We start from the raw sequence: 20,738 nt of genomic DNA on the forward strand, positions 1-20,738 counted from the left end.
GATCCTGACGTAGGGGGTGTGAGCAGGGGGGCTGTTCGCACACCTAGACGATACGGACGCTCGTCTAAAAATGCTGAAAGATTATCTTCACGTTGCTATCTTCTGTGCAGCTGCTTCCTGAAGCGACATGCTGCACGGTGCTTCGCATACTTAAAAGCTCGAAGGGCACGTATTGATTCTTGCTTGTTTGTTTTTCTCTGTCTCTCTCTCTCTCTCTCTCTCTCTCTCTATCTCTCCCTGCTCCTGACGGAGGGGGTGTGAGCTGCCGCCTTCAACAGCTTTGTACCGGCGGTGCTTCTCATACTTAAAAGCCAAACAGCCCTATTGATTTGTTTGCTTTCCTCTGTCTTTCTGACAGACTCTGCTCCTGACGCTCACTCCTTTGAAGAGGAAGATATGTTTGCATTCTTTTAATTGTGAGACAGAACTGTCATCTCTGTCTTGTCATGGAGCACAGTTTAAACTTTTGAAAAAGAGACAAATGTTTGTTTGCAGTGTTTGAATAACGTTCCTGTCTCTCTACAACCTCCTGTGTTTCTGCGCAAATCTGTGACCCAAGCATGACAATATAAAAATAACCATATAAACATATGGTTTCTACTTCGCGGATTTTCTTATTTCGCGGGTGGCTCTGGAACGCAACCCCCGCGATGGAGGAGGGATTACTGTATATATAAAAACTTTTTATAATGAGCAATGTGATCTTGTATGCCTTAGATATCTAAGAATAAAAAAAAATCCATACAATTGCAAACATAAAGTTATGAGGCAGTACTTTGAAAAATAGAAAGCGAGCAATATGGGTGGAAAAATGAGATTGGCTATAAAATAATTGAATCTTCTTAATTAAGAAGAAATCTTATAGTCTCACAATAAGAGTCAGACATGTAGAATAAAAGAAGAATGAGATACATGTTTACTGCACCGATTTGAAATTTATGTGAGTACTTTTTTTGTGGAGGCAACTGAATGATGGAAAGGGAAGTGATAAAAAAAATAGGAAATAAATGGAATGATTTCTAAACTGATAAATAAGAGCATAAGGCACTTTTACTTGTACTGTTGAGAATGTAATTTTGAATGGTAGACTTGAATAGAGTGATTCATAGAATTGTGACGTCTTTGTGTGCAGGTGTTTGATGAAGGAGAGGATCAGCTGCAGGAGCATGTTGCCTGAATTTATGAAAATGAAACAGTGGATCAGCAATGCAATTTTCGGAACTTGGCATATGTATAGCTAAAATTAGGAAATGAGTCATAAAGAACAGGCATATGAGATGTCTAATGAACTTCTTTATGGTTAGTTTGCTTATCTAAAGGAAATAATATAGAAATCCCACTATGTTAGAAATGTGTATATTTAGATTACAAGAAACCCAAAGATCAACAACAACTGAGAATATTTTAAAAACATTTGATTTTTAAAAGTAACTCATAGCCAATTAGATGCAAGCCTTCATTTGTTAAAGAAACTTGTAAAACTGAATGCGGAGCAACATCTGTAAAGAAGTGCAAATCAGGGGTACAAGTATAGAAAAATCAGTAACACGTTTCAAGGAGCTGCCTGAAGAGGATTAATCCTGTTTTATAAAGTATTGTGAAATGTTTTGAGCAGATAAAAGGCACCTACAATTTCTACTTTTAAAACAAAAGAACGACATAAAGGTTTTATACTCTTGCAAAACCAGAGAAAGAGAACATGTTTGTGTCTACAGTACTCTAGTAGGACCAAGTAAATAAAAGGGATAAAGATAAGGTACTCCATGGGAATGAACACTTGAAAGTGTAAAGATTCGGGTACACATACAGTATACTGGCTCAAAGTCATGCCTGCAGATAAAAGAACACTGACAGAATTAAATACTACAGATAAGACAGTGATGTCTAGGAAAGAAGAAAGAAGCATCTGCAGTCAAGACATCATTAAAGAGATGTAGCAAGAAAGGAATCTGACAATTATTTAACAAAAGCTTTAGATAAAGAACACCACTGCAATGAAATTTGAACACAGTGAATAATACCAAAAAAATGCCACGTAAGCATAACGTTTAAAGCTAATATTATCCTGTCCTTAGATAACTGTTAGTAAGATGCACACAGTATCAGAATAGGAAGTTTTAATTAGGTGTCTTTCAGACAGTTCAACTACAAAGCAGACCTGTACAGTATTCAACATTGTACTTTATAGAAAGAGTCAAGAACAAAGATGGAATAGGCTACTGATCAGTAATGGAATGTTGTCGCTTGAAGCTGTGCAAAGGAGGACAAAGTGGTTGATAGCTCTTAAGTGAAGAGACAGCAGAGGGTGAAACATCAGAATATAAAGAACAGTGGAAGAAAATGAAAAATCTCCTGGAAGAATCTATTGTCCGAGTTATCAGTTTTCAGATCCGTTACCACAATGAAATTTAAAAATCAACTGAACTGTAGAGGTTTTGAAGGGCTGAAAAAATTAAGTATTTGAACAGTAACACAATTTTCATAATTTGGCTCTGCACACCACCACAATGGATTTGAAACAAAACAATTAAGATGTGATTGAAGTATAGACTTTCAGCTTTAATTCCAGGGGTTTAACAAAAATATTGTATGAGCAGGCATTTTTATACATTGCCCCCCTATTTTCAGCGGCTCAAAAGTATTTGGCCAAACTAACAATCATAAATATAACAGTCATTTTCAATATTTGGTTGTAGAGAAAAGCCAAGCAAAATGACACCTTTTATTGGCTAACTAAAAAGATTACAATATGCAAGCTTTCGAGGCAACTCAGGCCCCTTCTTGCCTGAAGAAGGGGCCTGAGTTGCCTCGAAAGCTTGCATATTGTAATCTTTTTAGTTAGCCAGTAAAAGGTGTCATTTTGCTTGGCTTTTCTCTACATTCATAATGGCTAACACGGTACAACACCCTAGTACTACAAATACAGGTGCTGGTCATAAAATTAGAATATCATGACAAAGTTGATTTATTTCAGTAATTCCATTCAAAAAGTGAAACTTGTATATTAGATTCATTCATTACACACAGACTGATGTATTTCAAATGTTTATTTCTTTTAATGTTGATGATTATAACTGACAACTAATGAAAGTCCCAAATTCAGTATCTCGGAAAATTAGAATATTGTGAAAAGGTTCAATATTGAAGACACCTGGTGCCTCACTCTAATCAGCTAATTAACTCAAAACACCTGCAAAAGCCTTTAAATGGTCTCTCAGTCTAGTTCTGTAGGCTACACAATCATGGGGAAGACTGCTGACTTGACAGTTGTCCAAAAGACGACCACTGACACCTTGCACAAGGAGGGCAAGACACAAAAGGTCATTGCTAAAGAGGCTGGCTGTTCACAGAGCTCTGTGTCCAAGCACATTAATAGAGAGGCGAAGGGAAGGACAAGATGTGGTAGAAAAAAGTGTACAAGCAATAGACATAACCGCACCCTGGAGAGGATTGTGAAACAAAGCCCATTCAAAAATGTGGGGGAGATTCACTAAGAGTGGACTGCAGCTGGAGTCAGTGCTTCAAGAACCACCACGCACAGACGTATGCAAGACATGGGTTTCAGCTGTTGCATTCCTTGTGTCAAGCCACTCTTGAACAAGAGACAGCGTCAGAAGCGTCTCGCCTGGGCTAAAGAAAAAAAGGACTGGACTGCTGCTGAGTGGTCCAAAGTTATGTTCTCTGATGAAAGTAAATTTTGCATTTCCTTTGGAAATCAAGGTCCCAGAGTCTGGAGGAAGAGAGGAGAGGCACAGAATCCACATTGCGTGAGGTCCAGTGTAAAGTTTCCACAGTCAGTGATGGTTTGGGGTGCCATGTCATCTGCTGGTGTTGGTCCATTGTGTTTTCTGAGGTCCAAGGTCAACGCAGCCGTCTACCAGGAAGTTTTAGAGCACTTCATGCTTCCTGCTGCTGACGAACTTTATGGAGATGCAGATTTCATTTTGCAACAGGACCTGGCACCTGCACACAGTGCCAAAGCTACCAGTACCTGGTTTATGGACCACGGTATCCCTGTTCTTGATTGGCCTGCAAACTCACCTGACCTTAACCCCATAGAAAATCTATGGGGTATTGTGAAGAGGAAGATGCAACACGCCAGACCCAACAATTCAGAAGAGCTGAAGGCCACTATCAGAGTAACATGTGCTCTCATAACACCTGAGCAGTGCCACAGACCGATCGACTCCATGCCACGCCGCATTGCTGCAGTAATCCAGGCCAAAGGAGCCCCAACTAAATATTGAGTGCTGTACATGCTCATACTTTTCATGTTCATACCTTTCAGTTGGTCAACATTTCTAAAAATCCTTTTTTTGCATTGGTCTTAATTGATATTCAAATTTTCCGAGATACTGAATTTGGGACTTTCATTAGTTGTCAGTTATAATCATCAACATTAAAAGAAATAAACATTTGAAATACATCAGTCTGTGTGTAATGAATGAATCTAATATACAAGTTTCACTTTTTGAATGGAATTACTGAAATAAATCAACTTTGTCATGATATTCTAATTTTATGACCAGCACCTGTATTTGGTTGAAAATCCTTTACAGTCAATGACTGCTTGAAGTGCTGGGTTTCCACCCTAGTGGTACTTTGCCAGGCTTTTACTGCAGCTGTCCTCAGGTGTTGCTTGTTCATTGGACTTTCTGCCATCAGTGTTGTCTTCAGCAAGTGAAATGCATGTCCAATTGGGTTGCAGTCACTTGATTGAAGAATATTCCACTACTTGGTTTGTTTTTCGCAGTATGTTTTGGCTCATTGCCCAACTGTACTGTGAAGCATTGTCCTATCATTTTTGTAGAATTTGGCTAAACCTGAGAGGATAGTATAGTCCTATACATTTCAGAATCCTGCTACTTCTGCCAGCAGTTATATCATCAATAAAAACAGGTGACTGACTTCCATTCACAGCCATGGATGATGATGCCATAAAACTGCCTCCACCATGTTTCACAGATGATGTGGTATTCATCAGATCATGAGTCATTTCTTCACTTCTTCATACTCTTCTCCTTCAAACATTCTGGTTTATATTTAGATTAGTTAACTCTGTCCAAAGAAAACTGTTCCGGAACTGGACAGGCTTTTAAAACATATTTTCTGGCAAAGTCTAATCTGTCCTTCCTATGCTTAAGGTTTACCAGTCAGTTGCATCTTGTTGTAAACCTTCTGTCTTTACTTTCATGAAGTCTTCTCTTGATTGCAGACTTTGGCAATGATAGGACATTCCTGGAGAGTTTTCATGGTTTGGCTAAATGCAGTGAAGTGGTTCTTCTTCACCAAGAACAGAATTCTGCAATTATCCAGCATTATTGTCCTCTGTGGTTTTCCAGATAGTCTAGTGTTGCTGAGTTTACCAGTGTGTTTCAAATGGTTAATTTGACCACTCCTCATTTTTTTTCTGCTCTCTCTCTAAAGGGTTTGTTTTGTTTTCTGAGGCTAATGATGGCCTATTTTTAATTGCATGTACAGCTCTTTGGGCCTCATATTGAGAGTTTACAGTGTCAACATCCAAATGCAAATTCCATGCTTGGAATCAGTTCCAGACCTTTTACCTACTTAGTAGTTAATGAAATAAAGATGGGCCTCATCACACCTGGCTATGGAGCGTATCAGTCAAATATCCCTGTACTTTGGAGTCCCTGGATATTCGGTGGCTATGCAGAAAAATGGCTGTCATTCCTAAACAGCACATACAATATTTTTAGTGAACCCCTTAAAATAAAGCTGAAAGTCTACACTTCAATCCCATTGCTTTATTTCAAATCCATTGTGGTGGTGTACAGAGCCAAAATTATGAAAATTATGTCACTGTTTAAAAACTTATGGATTGCAGTTTATGTATGTACTGTATGTATGCATGCATGCATAAATATACACATGTATATGTACAGTATCTATATATGTACACTGTCAGCTTTAAGACAGAGGGTTTTTAAGTAATCAACAGAAGCTGGGACACCTGTGCAAATTGCTTCAACTTGCAAGGCTTAATTAATTTAATTGCTGCAGAACATCCGTAGGTTGTAAGCTAAGTTGTTTCCTAAAGAAGTCCCATTTATAATATTCTGATATTTTCTTTTTTCAGTTTTTGCTAACCTAAACTTTAAATTTAAACCTCTGGAAGTTTACTACTTACTTTTCACCATTTTAGGCCATTGCATTACATTTCTGCTGATTACATTTAAAGAAACACTTGAAAAAAAGGTCATCTAAAACTTTTGACCGGTAGTGTATGTGGTCACCTAGACCTGGGTTTAAAACATTTATGCTCAGAACAGTTGTGTGTGTAATGGGTTGGAATTCAGTGTTTTAAAGAAAAGCAAATTTCCTAGATAATTCTGCTAAATGTTATTGTTGATGGCTACCTACAGGACATAAATATTTACCTGTCTTGCAAAAGAGTCACCTGCTTTGAATAATCAGATTGCTTTGATTAGTATCTCATTCACATACAATGTGGTGATACAGAGCTGTCTTTTTCCTTGAAAAATTAACGAGTTCTGGGGACATTGGTTTCTAATCAGGTACATCTTGATAGATGACAACAATACTATTGTTTAACCAAAGTAAATGTGTTTACACTATTGTTCTGCAGAGGAAATTGGCATGAACCATTGTTTAACTGATTGTCATGATGATCTATGCAGGGATTGAATTATTTATATATTTCTGGGTAAATGAGAATAAAGTAGAACAGAGAAGTATGGTCTGAGACTCGTAACTGCTGCCTGCTTCTTTTATGCTTGGTACCTGACCCTGCTTCCCATAGGCTTGAGGCTGGTAACTTGTGCCAGTCACACAGCCAGAGATACAACAGTAATTGATGTCTGCAATATACAGTCCCCGGCACCCGTCTGTAAAGACAACCTTCTTTATTTTACTTTTCTATGTCTGGGTAAAGTTTATTACTTTGATGTGTGCTTTCTATCAAATAAAATGGAGTTACATGCACTCTTATTAATCATTGTGCCAGGGAGAGGAAACTTGTTGGTTGCATATGCAGGTAAGGATTTCACTGTTGTCTGTGTGCATTACTTGACAATATTAATAGTTCTACTACAATCTGAGGGACTGAATGACTGATTAAATAACTGAATTCTGCTAGAGGTGCCTATTAATTCTCACTTTTTACATTATCTGAAATGTTGATCTATTTTACTTTGTAAATGTATGCAATTTTTAGGTTCATAGTCTAACTCGAGAGTTGTGAGGAAGATTTGAATCAACAATGAATGGAGTGCTAGTCCATCACCGGGCATCATCGCTTACTCTTGCTCATATTGAGCCAATTAAGAATCTTCAACTCTTCACGTCATGGCCAGAATTTGCAAACTCTTTACAGACAAGTCTGGATTCAATGGTAAAATATGTGAAAGTGGCTCCTATGCTGGAAAATAAAATGAAAGTTACAAATGTTTTGGATGTGTTACTTTATTTTTAACTTCTTTTTGTAGATGCCTACTTCCTCTGTGATTCTGTAACAGCAGCAGGCCTCAAATAAAGGGATATAAATCAGTTTGTATCATCTAAATTTCACTTGGAGATAAAACTAAAGCCATGTTCACATGTCACACAGTTTAAAGTATTAAAGCATTATATCTTTTAGATTTATAGGCTTAAAGACTCAGTGGAGGTGATAAAGGGAGCAAGAGACAAATCAAACTTTTATTACATTTTCAGCCTTTCTGTTAAAAGCACCACAGGCAGTAAAAATTCTGATGTGGGCGAGAAGGTTGACTAAATGAATGATGCTGTACACTTCTACCTAATACTGAAAGCAAAACTTCATTGCACACTCTTTAGAAACAAAGGTTTAGGGGAAAATAACCCTCAGAAGTAACAAATGCTGACCTTTTTCCAGACTAACAGCTGTGAAATAAAATGTTTTATTTTTTATAGCACTTGCCTCAAAGTTATGAAGGCTACTGAAGTGCAATCGATTTACCAATTCTGTGATATAAGGGACCTCCTACTAGGGAGATGAATAGGATGGACCCTCAACCAAAACGCTCTAGCTGAGAACAATACAATTTCCTCCCAAAAACTCCCTGGGCACCTAACTGGAGAGTCAAGGCTGAAACACATTGTTCAGTAATGACTCTGTTGAATACATAAATATTTAAATGAATCTACATGAACTACACCATACTCTGGTAATAATCAAAGAAGAAGTGCAGCTTGTTGCTCACAACAAAAATAAAAAATCCATAAAAAGGTTTTCAGTAGACCACATTACTAGAAAATTAGGGCTTCCATAATGTCTTACACTTTATGATGAAAACTCCTTCTTTCAATTTGATCACCTGACATTTTCTGTTTTCATTGCTGCCACTTCACCATGTACTTCCTTGTTTTTACTTCCCTCAATGTTCTCAACAGAAGATTTATTCAGTTCTGCTTATGATTTCAAATACTTTAAAGCTTTAGTTTCTTTACTGTTTCACTTCCAGACTGTTTATTTTTGGTTACAAAAACTTTTTAGCTAGGTTCCTATATCTCGCTTTCCAACATTAAGTTACCTCTCTTGACACCACCAGAGCACACTATACAGCATCAAAATTGAATGAGATAAAAAAAAAAATAAAGCAAGGCCCACTCCCTTGTGCTGTTTATTTGCTGCTCAAATATTCTTCCACCTTCAGGGACACGCATGATAAATGATGTTCTAAATTCAGTGGTGCCTATGAAGTGTCAAGGTTGGGAGCTCCAACTAGCACTGCAAATTGAAATGGCTTCCACCCAGATTTATTGCTGCACTTTTTCAATAAGCACACCACTAATAGTGCTTTACTTTTATGTGGTATAGAAAAATTATGCCTTTTAACTTTATGCTTTAGTTGGCCTATTTCAAATTCACAGTCACAACAAGTAATGTAAAATGTATGCAAAAAAATGTAAGATGATATTACAAGACTTTAGTGCTTTATTTGGAAAAAATATACAGCGACAAGAAAGTCTGCACATGAAAAAGACATCCCAGTTCATCTCAATCATTGTTCCACTGACATCAAAGTGTTAACCATAACAACATCCATGGATTGTTTACTCTTCTGTAACATCATGTCTCTGTGTAAAGATGAATATCTTGAAAACACTTCACATCAGTTTCTACTGGTGTGTCTAACTGTATTTTTTGTAAACTTATATCTACTGATGCTCCAGTCGATCAGCTGCTGATCTAAATTGGTCGATTTTCACTGAAAAAGACTTGATCGGTGATCGGTAAATTGGCCGATCACAAAATCCGATCTTTTCAGTCTCTAAGTTTTATGGAAATTTAGTTGCAGTGCTCTTTTACACAAAGTATTACTGTAGTTGATCAAGCCCATGTCTTTTGTTTTGGCAGCAAACTTTGTGCAGTGTAAACAAAAAGCAGTCGAAGGTTGTTTTTATCATGGAGCTCAGCCTTTAAGTTAAAGAAAGTGAAATAATAAATGGAGAAAACAAAATCGTAGAAGTCATCCTATGCTCTTAGACAAAAAGCAAAAAAAAGTAATTTAATGAATTCAGACCATTTTATTTTGTCCTTTAAATCAAAATAGACACAATTCCAGTTTGGACAGCAAGATTTTTTTAAGTGCAGCAGTTTACATTTTTAATTGGAAAAAGATGAAGATGAATTTGAAATTGCTGCTTAGTAAACAATAGGTATGTTAGCTTAACAGCAAAATGTGTCTTCTGTTTATAAACTTGTTAAGCATGTTAGTCTTATGTCTTCTTGATTAACAACTTCTGAGCATTTGATACATTTGCTGATTTTTTTTATGGATTTGTACTGTGTTTTATTATTTATTTCTTTGTATTATATAATTAAAATTGTAAACCATAGTTTATAATTACACTTCAAGAATGTCAAGGATGTCTAGCTAGCTAATACACTGAAGGAAAAAAAAACACCTTGATAAATACAGTAAATGTATATTTAACAGTAAAATAAGCTCATGTGCAATTAATAATTAAAAATGATTAAAACCTTGTACATGTATATTTACATTTAATCAGCATTTAATTGCCAATATTAATTGATTGTGTGAGAATATACTGTATATATTTAAGATTTTTATTTTTTTTAGTTAGAGAAATGGTGAAAACAACTTTTTATAAATCAAGCCTTGTTTCAGACAGGAACATTACAGAACAAAATAAACAATATAACAGCTTGTATTAAAAAAAGGATTTTATTTTCTTTTATGCCATGTGGTTTAGGTTTAGTTTTATTTGTCGTACTGTATATAGGTTAACACAGAGTCAACATACAATGAAATGTATATGACAAGAAAAACAAGTCACTCAGCCTAGATCCAATAAAGCTAAAAAATAATTTAAAAACTTACAAGTTAAAAATAGACTAGCCATATAAAATAAAATGTGTACGTTTTAAAAGAAGTTATAGAGCAATATGAGTTGAATGAGCAGCAAGTACAAATGACACTTACTGCACAGATAATGTTTTATAAGTACAGATGCATATTCCATAAAGTGCAGATGCATGTTCCAGTCAGTATTCAGAGTGTGTGCAGGTACAGTTTGTGTGTGAGTAGTGCAATGTAGATGTAATGCAATGGAGGTGTAATGTAAGGGTGGCCAGACAATTCCCCACATCAGTCAATTCCCCACATTCCCAACTCCCCACAATTACAATTCCCCACATCACAATTCCCCACATTGCAATTCCCCACATTGCAATTCCCCACTTCCACAACTCCCCACATTGGGATAATATGGAGTGCACTGAATTAATAATATAATGAAGGAATTCTAAAATGCAAATAGTAGTAATTAATCTCCAAAAGTTTTATTTCATGACAATTTATTGAAATGCATTACTGATTACAAAATACAAGTAACTGATATACACAAATGAACAAATGAGTTTAATACAAAATATGCTTGGTACAAAATAATGAATTAGATAAGGTCCTATTCCATTTGCTAATAATTCCACTGTACAGGTTTATCTAATAAAAGAAAATCATTAAACTAAATGTACAGTACAAAAACTATTAATAATTGACAAGAATGACTAAAGTACACAGAAACTACTAAACACAAAGGTTACTTTGGAAACTGCATGTTGGCCAATTTTCTCAAATACTTAATCTTATCCTGTTGATTGGCATACCCTTGGACAGCCTCAATTACTTTGCTATTTAGGGTCTCATACTTCTTCCTTTTTGGCTGTGGTCTGCCATCATCTGCATCAGCCAATGTCTTGCTGTGGATGGCCATGTCCTTCTTCAGACCTTCCAGAAGATCCCACACACCTGGATGACTGCAGTGAAACAGGGCTCTCAGTGAATTGTGGTATCCTTCACAGCAGTTTGTTGTTCTTGGTAGGCCAGTAGCAGCAGCTTCAAAGTGATTCCAGATTCTAATGGGAAACACTGCATCTCTGCCTCTTACTCCAGTAATGTAGGTTGATTCAAAGTAGGCAAGAAGGTCATTGTAGTTGTCTTCATCAGGGAACTCTGCTATCAAGTCATTGAACAGGCCTCTGACATCCTCCACTGGCACAAATGCCAAAGCTGCAAGTGACCTCATCTTGAATCTCATTGGCAGCCGCTCTTGATCATCATAAACTGTTTTCAATCCAAGGGCCCCAATTTTTCTTAGAAGACTTTGGTTAAGGTGAAAGAAGCAGCCTTTGATCTGTGCCTCTGGAAAGGCAGTTTGGGCAGCAGTAATGCAAGCCTTTTCAATTTTATTAATTAAACAGCTAGTAGCAATTGCAATTTTATTAATATTAAAAGATAAATGCAGATGCTGCCGATTGCCTACACAAATTCAATGGGCAAATCACTTAGTGATTTGCCCATTGAATTTGTGTAGGCAATCAACAACTGCGCAAATACATGAAGATCTTAAGATCTCCAGATCTAAATCAAAATTAAACTGATAGCGGTCTTACCTCGTCAACAGTCAACTCAGACTGTGGCAAAATAGCAGAAACACAGGGGGTATACCAATGCGTGGTACCTATCGTAGCCCCGAATGTAGATGGCGACACCACTTTCGGACTCCCGACTAGGGTAAGTTCGCTACAGACTATCAAACGTGCAAACTTGGTGCGCGCGACGCGGAGCACGTAGATACGTTGTAAGGCGCGAGAAGATTTTTATTTGATTTATTTCGTGTTTTTATTTTTACACCATAAGTAGAGTGTATTATTTTTGAGAACTTTAATTTTGGTAATTTAAAAAAGATAAAAATCAAAAATGTTACGTTTTAGCATGTTTTAAGAAAGATTCAAAAAATAATAGAATTCAACTTACCTGTTTCAAATTTTTAAAAGGCAAATTGTATATAAAAATGCATGCTTGGATAATGTATTTTTACATATTTATTAACAAGTAGCGTTTTTAAATAAAATAATGCTCGATGTGGGGAAACGGAGGGCACGCTTTTGTATCATTATATGGACTGTCTTATATAGTACATTAGTCTATGGTTATAATAAATATTATCCCAATGTGGGGAGTTGTGGACGTGGGGAATTGTGAATTTGGGGAATTGCAATGTGGGGAATTGTGATGTGGGGAATTGTAATTGTGGGGAGTTGGGAATGTGGGGAATTGACTAAGGTGGGGAGTTGTCATGGAACCGTAATGTAAGTGTATGTAAGTGTTCAGGTGTTGCTGTTGAGGAGGCGAATGGCCTGGTGGTAAAAACTGTTCTTAAGTCTTGTAGTCCGAGCAGCCAGACTCCTGTATCGTCTGCCAGACGGTAACAAGGAGAACAGCTGGTGTGATGGATGGCTGTGGTCCTTTATGATGCTGCTTGTTTTACGCAAGCACCGATGGAGGTAAATGTCTTCAACGATGTGCTCTGCTGCCTTCACCACTCTCTGTAGTGATTTCCGCCTGCTGGCAGAGCAGCTCCCATAACAGAAGGTAATGCAGCCTGTCAGCAGACTCTCGACCACACTCCTGTAAAAGTTTGAGGTGATGTTGGCATTCATGCCAAACTTCCTCAGCCTCCTCAGGAAGTAGAGCCGCTGGCGAGCTTTCTTGACCACAGTGTCTATGTGAAGGGTCCACGAGAGATCCTCGGTGATGTTTACTCCGAGGAACTTGAAGCTGTTAACCCTTTCAAATTCTACGCTGCTGATGTAGATGGCCTGGTGTTCTCCGCCTTGCTGTTTCCGATAGTCCACGATCATCTCCTTGGTTTTGCTGACGTTAAGAGACAAGTTGTTATCCAGGCACCAATTACTCAGTGCCAGCACCTCCTCTCTGTAGGCTGTCTCATCGTTATCAGTGATAAGGCCTATGATGGTTGTGTCATCTGCAAACTTGATGATGGTGTTTGTGCCGTGTTTTGCAACACAGTCGTGGGTGAACAAGGAATACAAGAGGGGGCTAAGCACACAGCCCTGCGGCGCTCCTGTGTTTAAAATGAGTGATGAGGACGTGTGTTTTCCGACTCTTACCACCTGGGGCCTGTTTGTGAGGAATGAGAAAATCCATCTGCAGATGGTCGTCCCCAACCCAAGGTCGTCAAGCTTCAAGATGAGTTTTGAGGGGATGATGGTGTTGAATGCTGAGCTGTAATCTATGAACAGCATTCTTACATATGTATTTCCTCTTTCCAGGTGGGTGAGGGCAGTGTTTATTGTTAGCGCAATGGCATCCTCTGTAGATCTGTTTGCTCTGTAAGCAAATTGGAGAGGATCCAGCGTGTCGGGGAGGGAGGAGCAGATGTAACCTTTGACCAGTTGCTCGAAGCACTTCATAATGACCGATGTCAGTGCAACCGGGCGATAGTCATTCAGACAGGAGACCACCGGTTTCTTTGGGACAGGAATGATGGTGGATGCCTTGAAGGAAGTGGGGACCACCGACTGCCTCAGGGAGAGATTGAAGATGTTGGTGAACACAACTGCTAGCTGGTCAGCACACGCCCTGAGGGCACGGCCTGGGATGCCATCTGCTCCCGGAGCTTTGCGAGGATTGACCTTTTTGAAGGACCTTCTCACGTCCCTTGAGGATATAGCACCTGTTCTTTGTTGGCTGCATCAAAACGAGCATAGAAAGTGTTGAGCTCGTCTGCAAGAGATGCAGTGGGCTGAACACTGACTGTGTTTTTCTTTTTATAGTCAGTGATGCAGCACAGTCCATTCCACAGGCGCTTGGTGTCAGAGCTGTGGTAGCTTGACTTCACTTTGTCCCTGTAGTCCCGTATGGCCTTCTTGATGGAGCTCCGGAGGTCGTATCTGGCTGCTTTGTATGCATCAGAGTCCCCTGACCCAAAGGCAGAGGCCCATGCCTTGAGCTTAGCCCGAATCTTCCCATTTACCCAGGGTTTCTGGTTAGGATATGTGCAAATGGAGGTTTTAGTGACAACATCGTCAATGCACTTGCTGATATATCCTGTGACAAAGTCTATGAATTCATTGATGTTGCCATCAGCTGCATCCTCAAACATCTGCCAATCAGTTGTTTCAAAGCAGTCCTGTAAGACCCCCTCAGCTTCACTGTCCCATTTGTAGAAGTCCCTGTAAACTGTTTTTTCCTGTTTAAGTCTTTGTTTATATGCATGCAGCAGCAATATAGAGCAATGGTCTGCTTTTCCAAAAGCTGGTCGAGAGAGGGATTTGTAGGAGTCCTTGAATAAGGTGTAACAATGATCCAGTGTTTGATCACCTCTTGTGGGGGGAGAGATGTGCTGATAGTATTTAGGGAGAACTTTCTTCATGTTTGCTCTGTTAAAGTCTCCCAACACAATAAATGCTGCTTCTGAGTTAGTGTTCTCTAGTCCACTGATAATATCATACAGTTCATCCATAGCCGAAGCTTTATCAGCTTGTGGGGGGATGTAAACAACTGAAAGGAGAACTGAACTGAACTCCCTCGGGAGGTAAAAGGGTCTAACTTTAATGGTCAGCAGCTCGAGAACCGGTGAGCAGTGCGTTTTTAAGACACACACATCCGTAGCCCACGAAGAGTTAATCATAAAGCACACACCCCCTCCCCTTGACTTGCCTGAGTCCTTCGTTCTGTCTCACCAATAAACTGTGAACCCGTCTGGTGTGAATGCGCAGTTGGATACGCTGGGCTCCAACCACGTCTCTGTGAACACCAAAACGCAGCAGTTCGTGATGTCTTTTTGGTGCTTTATTCGTGCGCGCAGCTCATCTAATTTGTTGTCCAGAGACTGAACGTTAGCGAGCAGGATGCTAGGCAGAGGAGGCTTGTTGTTTCTCTGTCGGGTTCGGCACAGAACTCCGGCGCATTTCCCCCACTTTGTTTTCCTTCGGCGTCGCGCGAGTAAGCAAAAGACTCCAGGAAGTACAGTATCCGCGATATCAAAAACTGTTGTAAAATCCGAACTGGCTGGTGAACGTAATTCCAATAGTGTTTGCCGGTCATACTGAAAGTGTGATAAAGTAGTGCGCACAAAGAGAGTGAGTAAGAAAATAAATAGTAACTTTTTGCTGAGATGACTCGGAGCTCTTGTCGGTGCAGCCATCTTATGTATTATGGATATATATTTTTGCCTATAGTTAAAGTATAAAAATACCAAAGGTGACAGTTTAATATAGAACATAAGACTTCTATGCATCTGGTTATGCAGGAGATTAGTGCAGATTGTTTTTTAAAGGGATAAAGAAAAAACAAAAAAAAAAATCGGAATCAGTTTCAGCTGATCAAGTAACATGAAATTGGAATTCAGCCTTAAAAAGTCCTGATCGGAGCACCCCTACTTATATTCATTACTGTTACTATCATAATTACACAAATATGAATCTTAGAAATTAAAAACTCATGAAAACAAGGAAAGAGCTAATGTCCTCTGACAAAAAACATAAATACTTAAACAACAGTACATAGCACTAAATGACTATAAAGTATAATACTTGCCAGTGGAATCCATTCGAAATACTGTCCTCGGTGGGCCTTGCTCTAAATGAAAAAATTGAAGAGCAGATCATAAAACAACATGTTTTAACCACAAAAAGAGACTTATGGCAAGTTTTATTTGTAAATACTATTCTATATTTAACCATGCAGCAAATTGTTAATAATAAATAAAGTGCTTCCTAAGCAAACACAGAACACACATACAGACAGGACAACATGACGTGAAATTCCAAGAAGACATGAAAGATTCTGGCACATCTGAAATAAACACCTAAGACCAAGCAGAGTTTATCCTTGAATGAGATAAAAGGACATTAAACCAGATCATCCTGAAAGGTTCCTGTTCTTGCCAAAATATGAAGAGGTTATTCAAGAATATTAATCTATGCAAGAAAAACTTTTCAAGCAGCAGAGAGGTATTCTTGAATGATTGTGCTTGCTAGTTTTACTATTAGGGAATGACAAAGCAAATATACCAGAGGTGAAAAATGTCTATATTTTATATATGACCAATGTTCCTGCCTTTTAACTTCTATACAATATAAAGATTTTTTTAAATAGAAATCAATACTCATCTTCAAACAATACTCTTTATACACATTTTACAAGAGCATTTCTAATATCATCTCTTTAGAACAAACCAAGATAAATGGCCTTAGCTTGTACTGACCCCCTTCAGCTTATGTATTATAAAAAAATCGGTTAATTTAGGATCATACTGTGAAGTACATGGCCATTACTGTACAAAGAAATGACATTCATATAATCATCTGTCAATATGGTTTTATAAAAAATGGCATTATTACAATAAAAGGAAAGGATTTCCAATTACTAAGTTTGAGAAATTGGCACTTCTGAAAAAAAACTTAAGAGTTTAAATTGATAATCCATCCCCTTTACAGGGAATGTAGGGTTCACACGCTAAATCTACAACAAGAGCTGGACTGTAACTTATTTAATATGCCAATTATATACTGTATCGATGGTACACAGACTGTAAACAATGTTGTATTTTAAAAAATGTAAAGGAGCAGTACAAAATCTATGGCATAACTAAAATAAAATGTGAGCATATCAGACAAAATAAAAAATACATCAGGAAGGGAAAAAGACTTTTACAAATAATTATTTCATTTATTACAGGCTAACCAAAAACTAACTAACATCATTACATTTTTTAAGTAATAATAAATTATACAAAAGACACTTTTAAACTGAGCATACTTCAGTAAGCTAAATGCGGTTACATAATAAGCGGTCACACTTAAAGTCATAATCAAGGCTCATTAAATGTACTTATTTGGTTGACGCCTTTATTCAAGGTAACATACAACATCTGAGATGCAATTGGTTACATTCCAACTGTACCAGAGGCATGTGAAGGGATGTGATCATGGTCACAGTGCCAATAGTGTGATTTGGACCTACAATCTCAGGGACAGAAGTCCAAAACCTTAACTATTACACCACACTGTCCACTATCCACCCAACAGGTGTGAGTAAGATTGGAGTAAGTATGGTAAAAAGTAGGGTAGTTAAAGTCAAAGTGGCTAGAGGACTCGCACCCAATGAGCATGTTCACTGACTTCTGTAAAATGTGATAGTTCAAAATAAGGGTGGGCACAGGTAGTAGAATAGACCGATAAAATGTTTCAGGTGCCACTATCTAGGGAGTGGTCTAGTATGTGCACATTGGTGACATCTTCAGGGCTCACAGAAGGTAATCAATACCATCCCAAGCAGATTGGAGCCTCTGTCATTGTTCATCTCTCCCTTTTCTACCCGCAGTTCTAAGGCTGGCTGTTTGGAGGATGTGTAATCCAGTTCTGCTTCCGCCAAGATGCCCACCCCCCTTCTGGGTTGGAATATATAAACCTAAAAGCCACTGGAAGTCAGAATTCTTTCTAGAACCATCGGCTGGAGAGGATAGAGAGCTTCATCCACTGCTGTAACTTTCTGCTTTGGCTTGAAGCCAGTTTTGCACCCATGACTGCTCCTTATTTTGCCTTTTTGACACAACAATTAAACAGGGTTACCAGCTGGTACCCCAACCTTACGTTAGACTAATGAGTCCTCATTTTGCACCTTGTACAGAGTATTGTATTGCGCCAAGTCGGGGAGAAACTATGGCTTAAAAAACAGACAGACAGTCAGACAGATAGGCGAGTCTTTATTTGTTCCCAGGGGGAAAGCCCCAATAGAAAAATTAAATATAGCAATAGGTTGACACAAAAAAGAAAATTGTTGATGTGAGCAAAATCTTTAATTCCAACCTTTTTTTTTTACAGCAGTTCAATCCAGCTCAGACTGCTTGAAACTAAAGCATCTTACAAAACCCTCTTGACAAAAATCACTGAAGAATACAAGCAAACATCAATAGCTGTGTTCATATCCCAGTTCAAAGATGAGCTTCATCCAAGCAGACAAAAAATTTCAAAACTGCCCTCAAAAATGTCAGTTAGAGACAAGTTACCAATAAGCTTTGTAGAAGCTAAAAGCCTTAAAGAACTAACAAGCTGTCAGTGTATGAGGTCTTCCCTCATAAAACTATTACTAAAAAGGAAGAACAGCAGGATGAAGAAATAACTACAGTTATAAAACCGAGGACCCAAATGACATCCATCCATTTTCCAACCCGCTGAATCCAAAAACAGGGCCACGGGGGTCTACTGGAGCCAATCCCAGCCAACACAGGACGCAAGGCAGAAACAAACCCTGGGCAGGGCACCAGCCCACCGCAGGGCACATACACACACACACACACACACACACACACACACACACACACACACACACACACACACACCCACACACCAAGCACACACTAGGGCCAATTTAGAATCGCCAATCCACCTAACCTGCATGTCTTTGGACTGTGGGAGGAAACCGGAGCACCTGGAGGAAACCCACACAGACACAGGGAGACACATGCAAACTCCACGCAGGGAGGAACACGGGTTCACTCCTTACTGCGAGGCACCAGCGCTACCACTGCGCCACTGTGCCGCCTACAGACACCAATTTAACTAAATTAAAATATATCAAAAAGCTGTTTGAACAAAATGAAATGTATAAGATCTATTCTATGTTTCATCTTTCCAAGACTTTCGAATAACACGCAGTACTGCCTAAGTTCATGAAGTGGGAAAATCCTGTTGTTCTTACAAAATGAAAATTGAAATAAAAGGCTAGAGCTACTGCTAATTTTGTTAAAGGGTAAATTGTTGTAAGATAAACCACTACAATGGGAAGTATGAATATTAAAGATACACTTTTCGATTAACTCTGTATTCTAATATCTAAACATGGAAGACAGAAAATCCTTTTGCTTGGTTTTCATTTTGAAAGAGAAAGGGGGTGCAATGATTTGTTATCACAGCATCTAAAGTCTAACTTTCCACCTTCACACCAAACCAAGACTCCACTTAACCACCCTACACACTCTATGAATATTAAAATGAATCAGACTACACATCTCTAGTTTGGAATATCATGAACAACAGGCCATCCTATACTCAAAAATGTTTGAATCGTACTTTGTGATGTTGGTTTCATTTTAACTAAATTCAAGTAATACAGGATATCATTTTTCCCTTTTTACTACAGTATTACCAGTCCTTCCAGACAGGAAAACTAATACGGCAAACAAGAAGTATAAGTGGTCATGACAGAGTGATTGTTAGGCTGTAGTGTTCCATCCAGCGTTGCCCCAACAAAAGCTAACAAAGGATGAGTGTTCAATGATGGGAATTCCAAGCAACCCTCCCTCCCCAATTGAGATGACAGTGTGGTCTGCCTCCCCTTCCTGCAAGCTGCAAAAAGTCCTTTGGTTTTGCATCAACAGAGACCGAACTTATGCATCAGAAAGCAAATCTTTTTTCTGTTAGCCATCTTGTTATTGTTGGAGTTCAGGCCTGTAACCCAAGGATAAACAGCATGAGTAAAACTAATGTGTGCTTCTTGGAAATGTTGTCTGTTGTGTTTGTTCTCTGTTGTATTATACTACCGTTACTAGTCTATGGGAGACAAACAGGTAAGTGTCTCATTGTAACATGTACAGAAGACAATAAACTTGAACGTTAATTTACAGTAGGTTAATAGCAGTCCCAAGACTAACTGTCAGATCAATTTTATATCCCAGTTAGACAAAGTCATAGCACATGCCAGTAGATACTAGCTGTTTAGAAGTATCCCTGACAAGCAGGATCTACTTCATTTTTGATAGCCCAAGTAAAAAAAAATGTGTGCTTTGTATAATGTTCGACTGAATTAAGTACAGTATGTCTTACACAGATAGTAGAAGTGTAATCTGTCTAGGGTTAACTTTCATTTATTGTTTGAGAAACTTATTTTAAGGTCCTGTTTTCATGGTTGTAAAGTCTCTATTATGGCTAATGGATGAAGAATGGCACAGTGCACCAAGCTAATTTCATTACTTTGACTTAAAATACAGCGTAGGAAATGTTTTTATGATTAAATATATTTGTGGTGACGTAACTAAAAGGAGCAAAATATGTCTCTGATGGACACACACTAAAGGTCTCCATGCAATTTCCATATATTAAATGTTATGCATTCAAAGGAAAAGGGGAAAAGATATTTCAGTACAACGAGAGGCTTAAAAGAGTGTTTTCCATTAAATGAGATGAAGCTTGATATTTCTGAATACAAAAGTACACTTTTAATCTCAAAATTTTCAATTATCTGATGATTATTGAGCAAATGATTCCAACCCAAAGTCAAGGGAATATTACAAATATTTTGATTGTGAAACTAAACGTAACTGTCATTAATCAAAGCAGACATTCTGCATGCTAGAATTGATTTTCACAGAACACAGCATTTTTCCTTTAGAAATGTTTGCTG

The 20,738-nt window shown here is 38.2% G+C and overlaps 1 protein-coding gene across 1 annotated transcript in view; it reads right to left on the minus strand.

Annotated features, from left to right (window-relative positions):
• The window catches only part of magi2a (membrane associated guanylate kinase, WW and PDZ domain containing 2a), a 1,178,725-nt gene that overhangs the window by 98,755 nt on the left and 1,059,232 nt on the right, over positions 1-20,738 (minus strand). The window contains exon 13 of the mRNA XM_051924022.1: positions 15,873-15,914. Within this exon, the coding sequence (XP_051779982.1) occupies positions 15,873-15,914 (42 nt within the window). The remainder of the gene's footprint in view (positions 1-15,872; positions 15,915-20,738) is intronic.

The sequence above is a fragment of the Erpetoichthys calabaricus genome, chromosome 1, assembly GCF_900747795.2.
Source record: "Erpetoichthys calabaricus chromosome 1, fErpCal1.3, whole genome shotgun sequence".
In the NCBI taxonomy this organism is placed as follows: domain Eukaryota; kingdom Metazoa; phylum Chordata; class Cladistia; order Polypteriformes; family Polypteridae; genus Erpetoichthys; species Erpetoichthys calabaricus.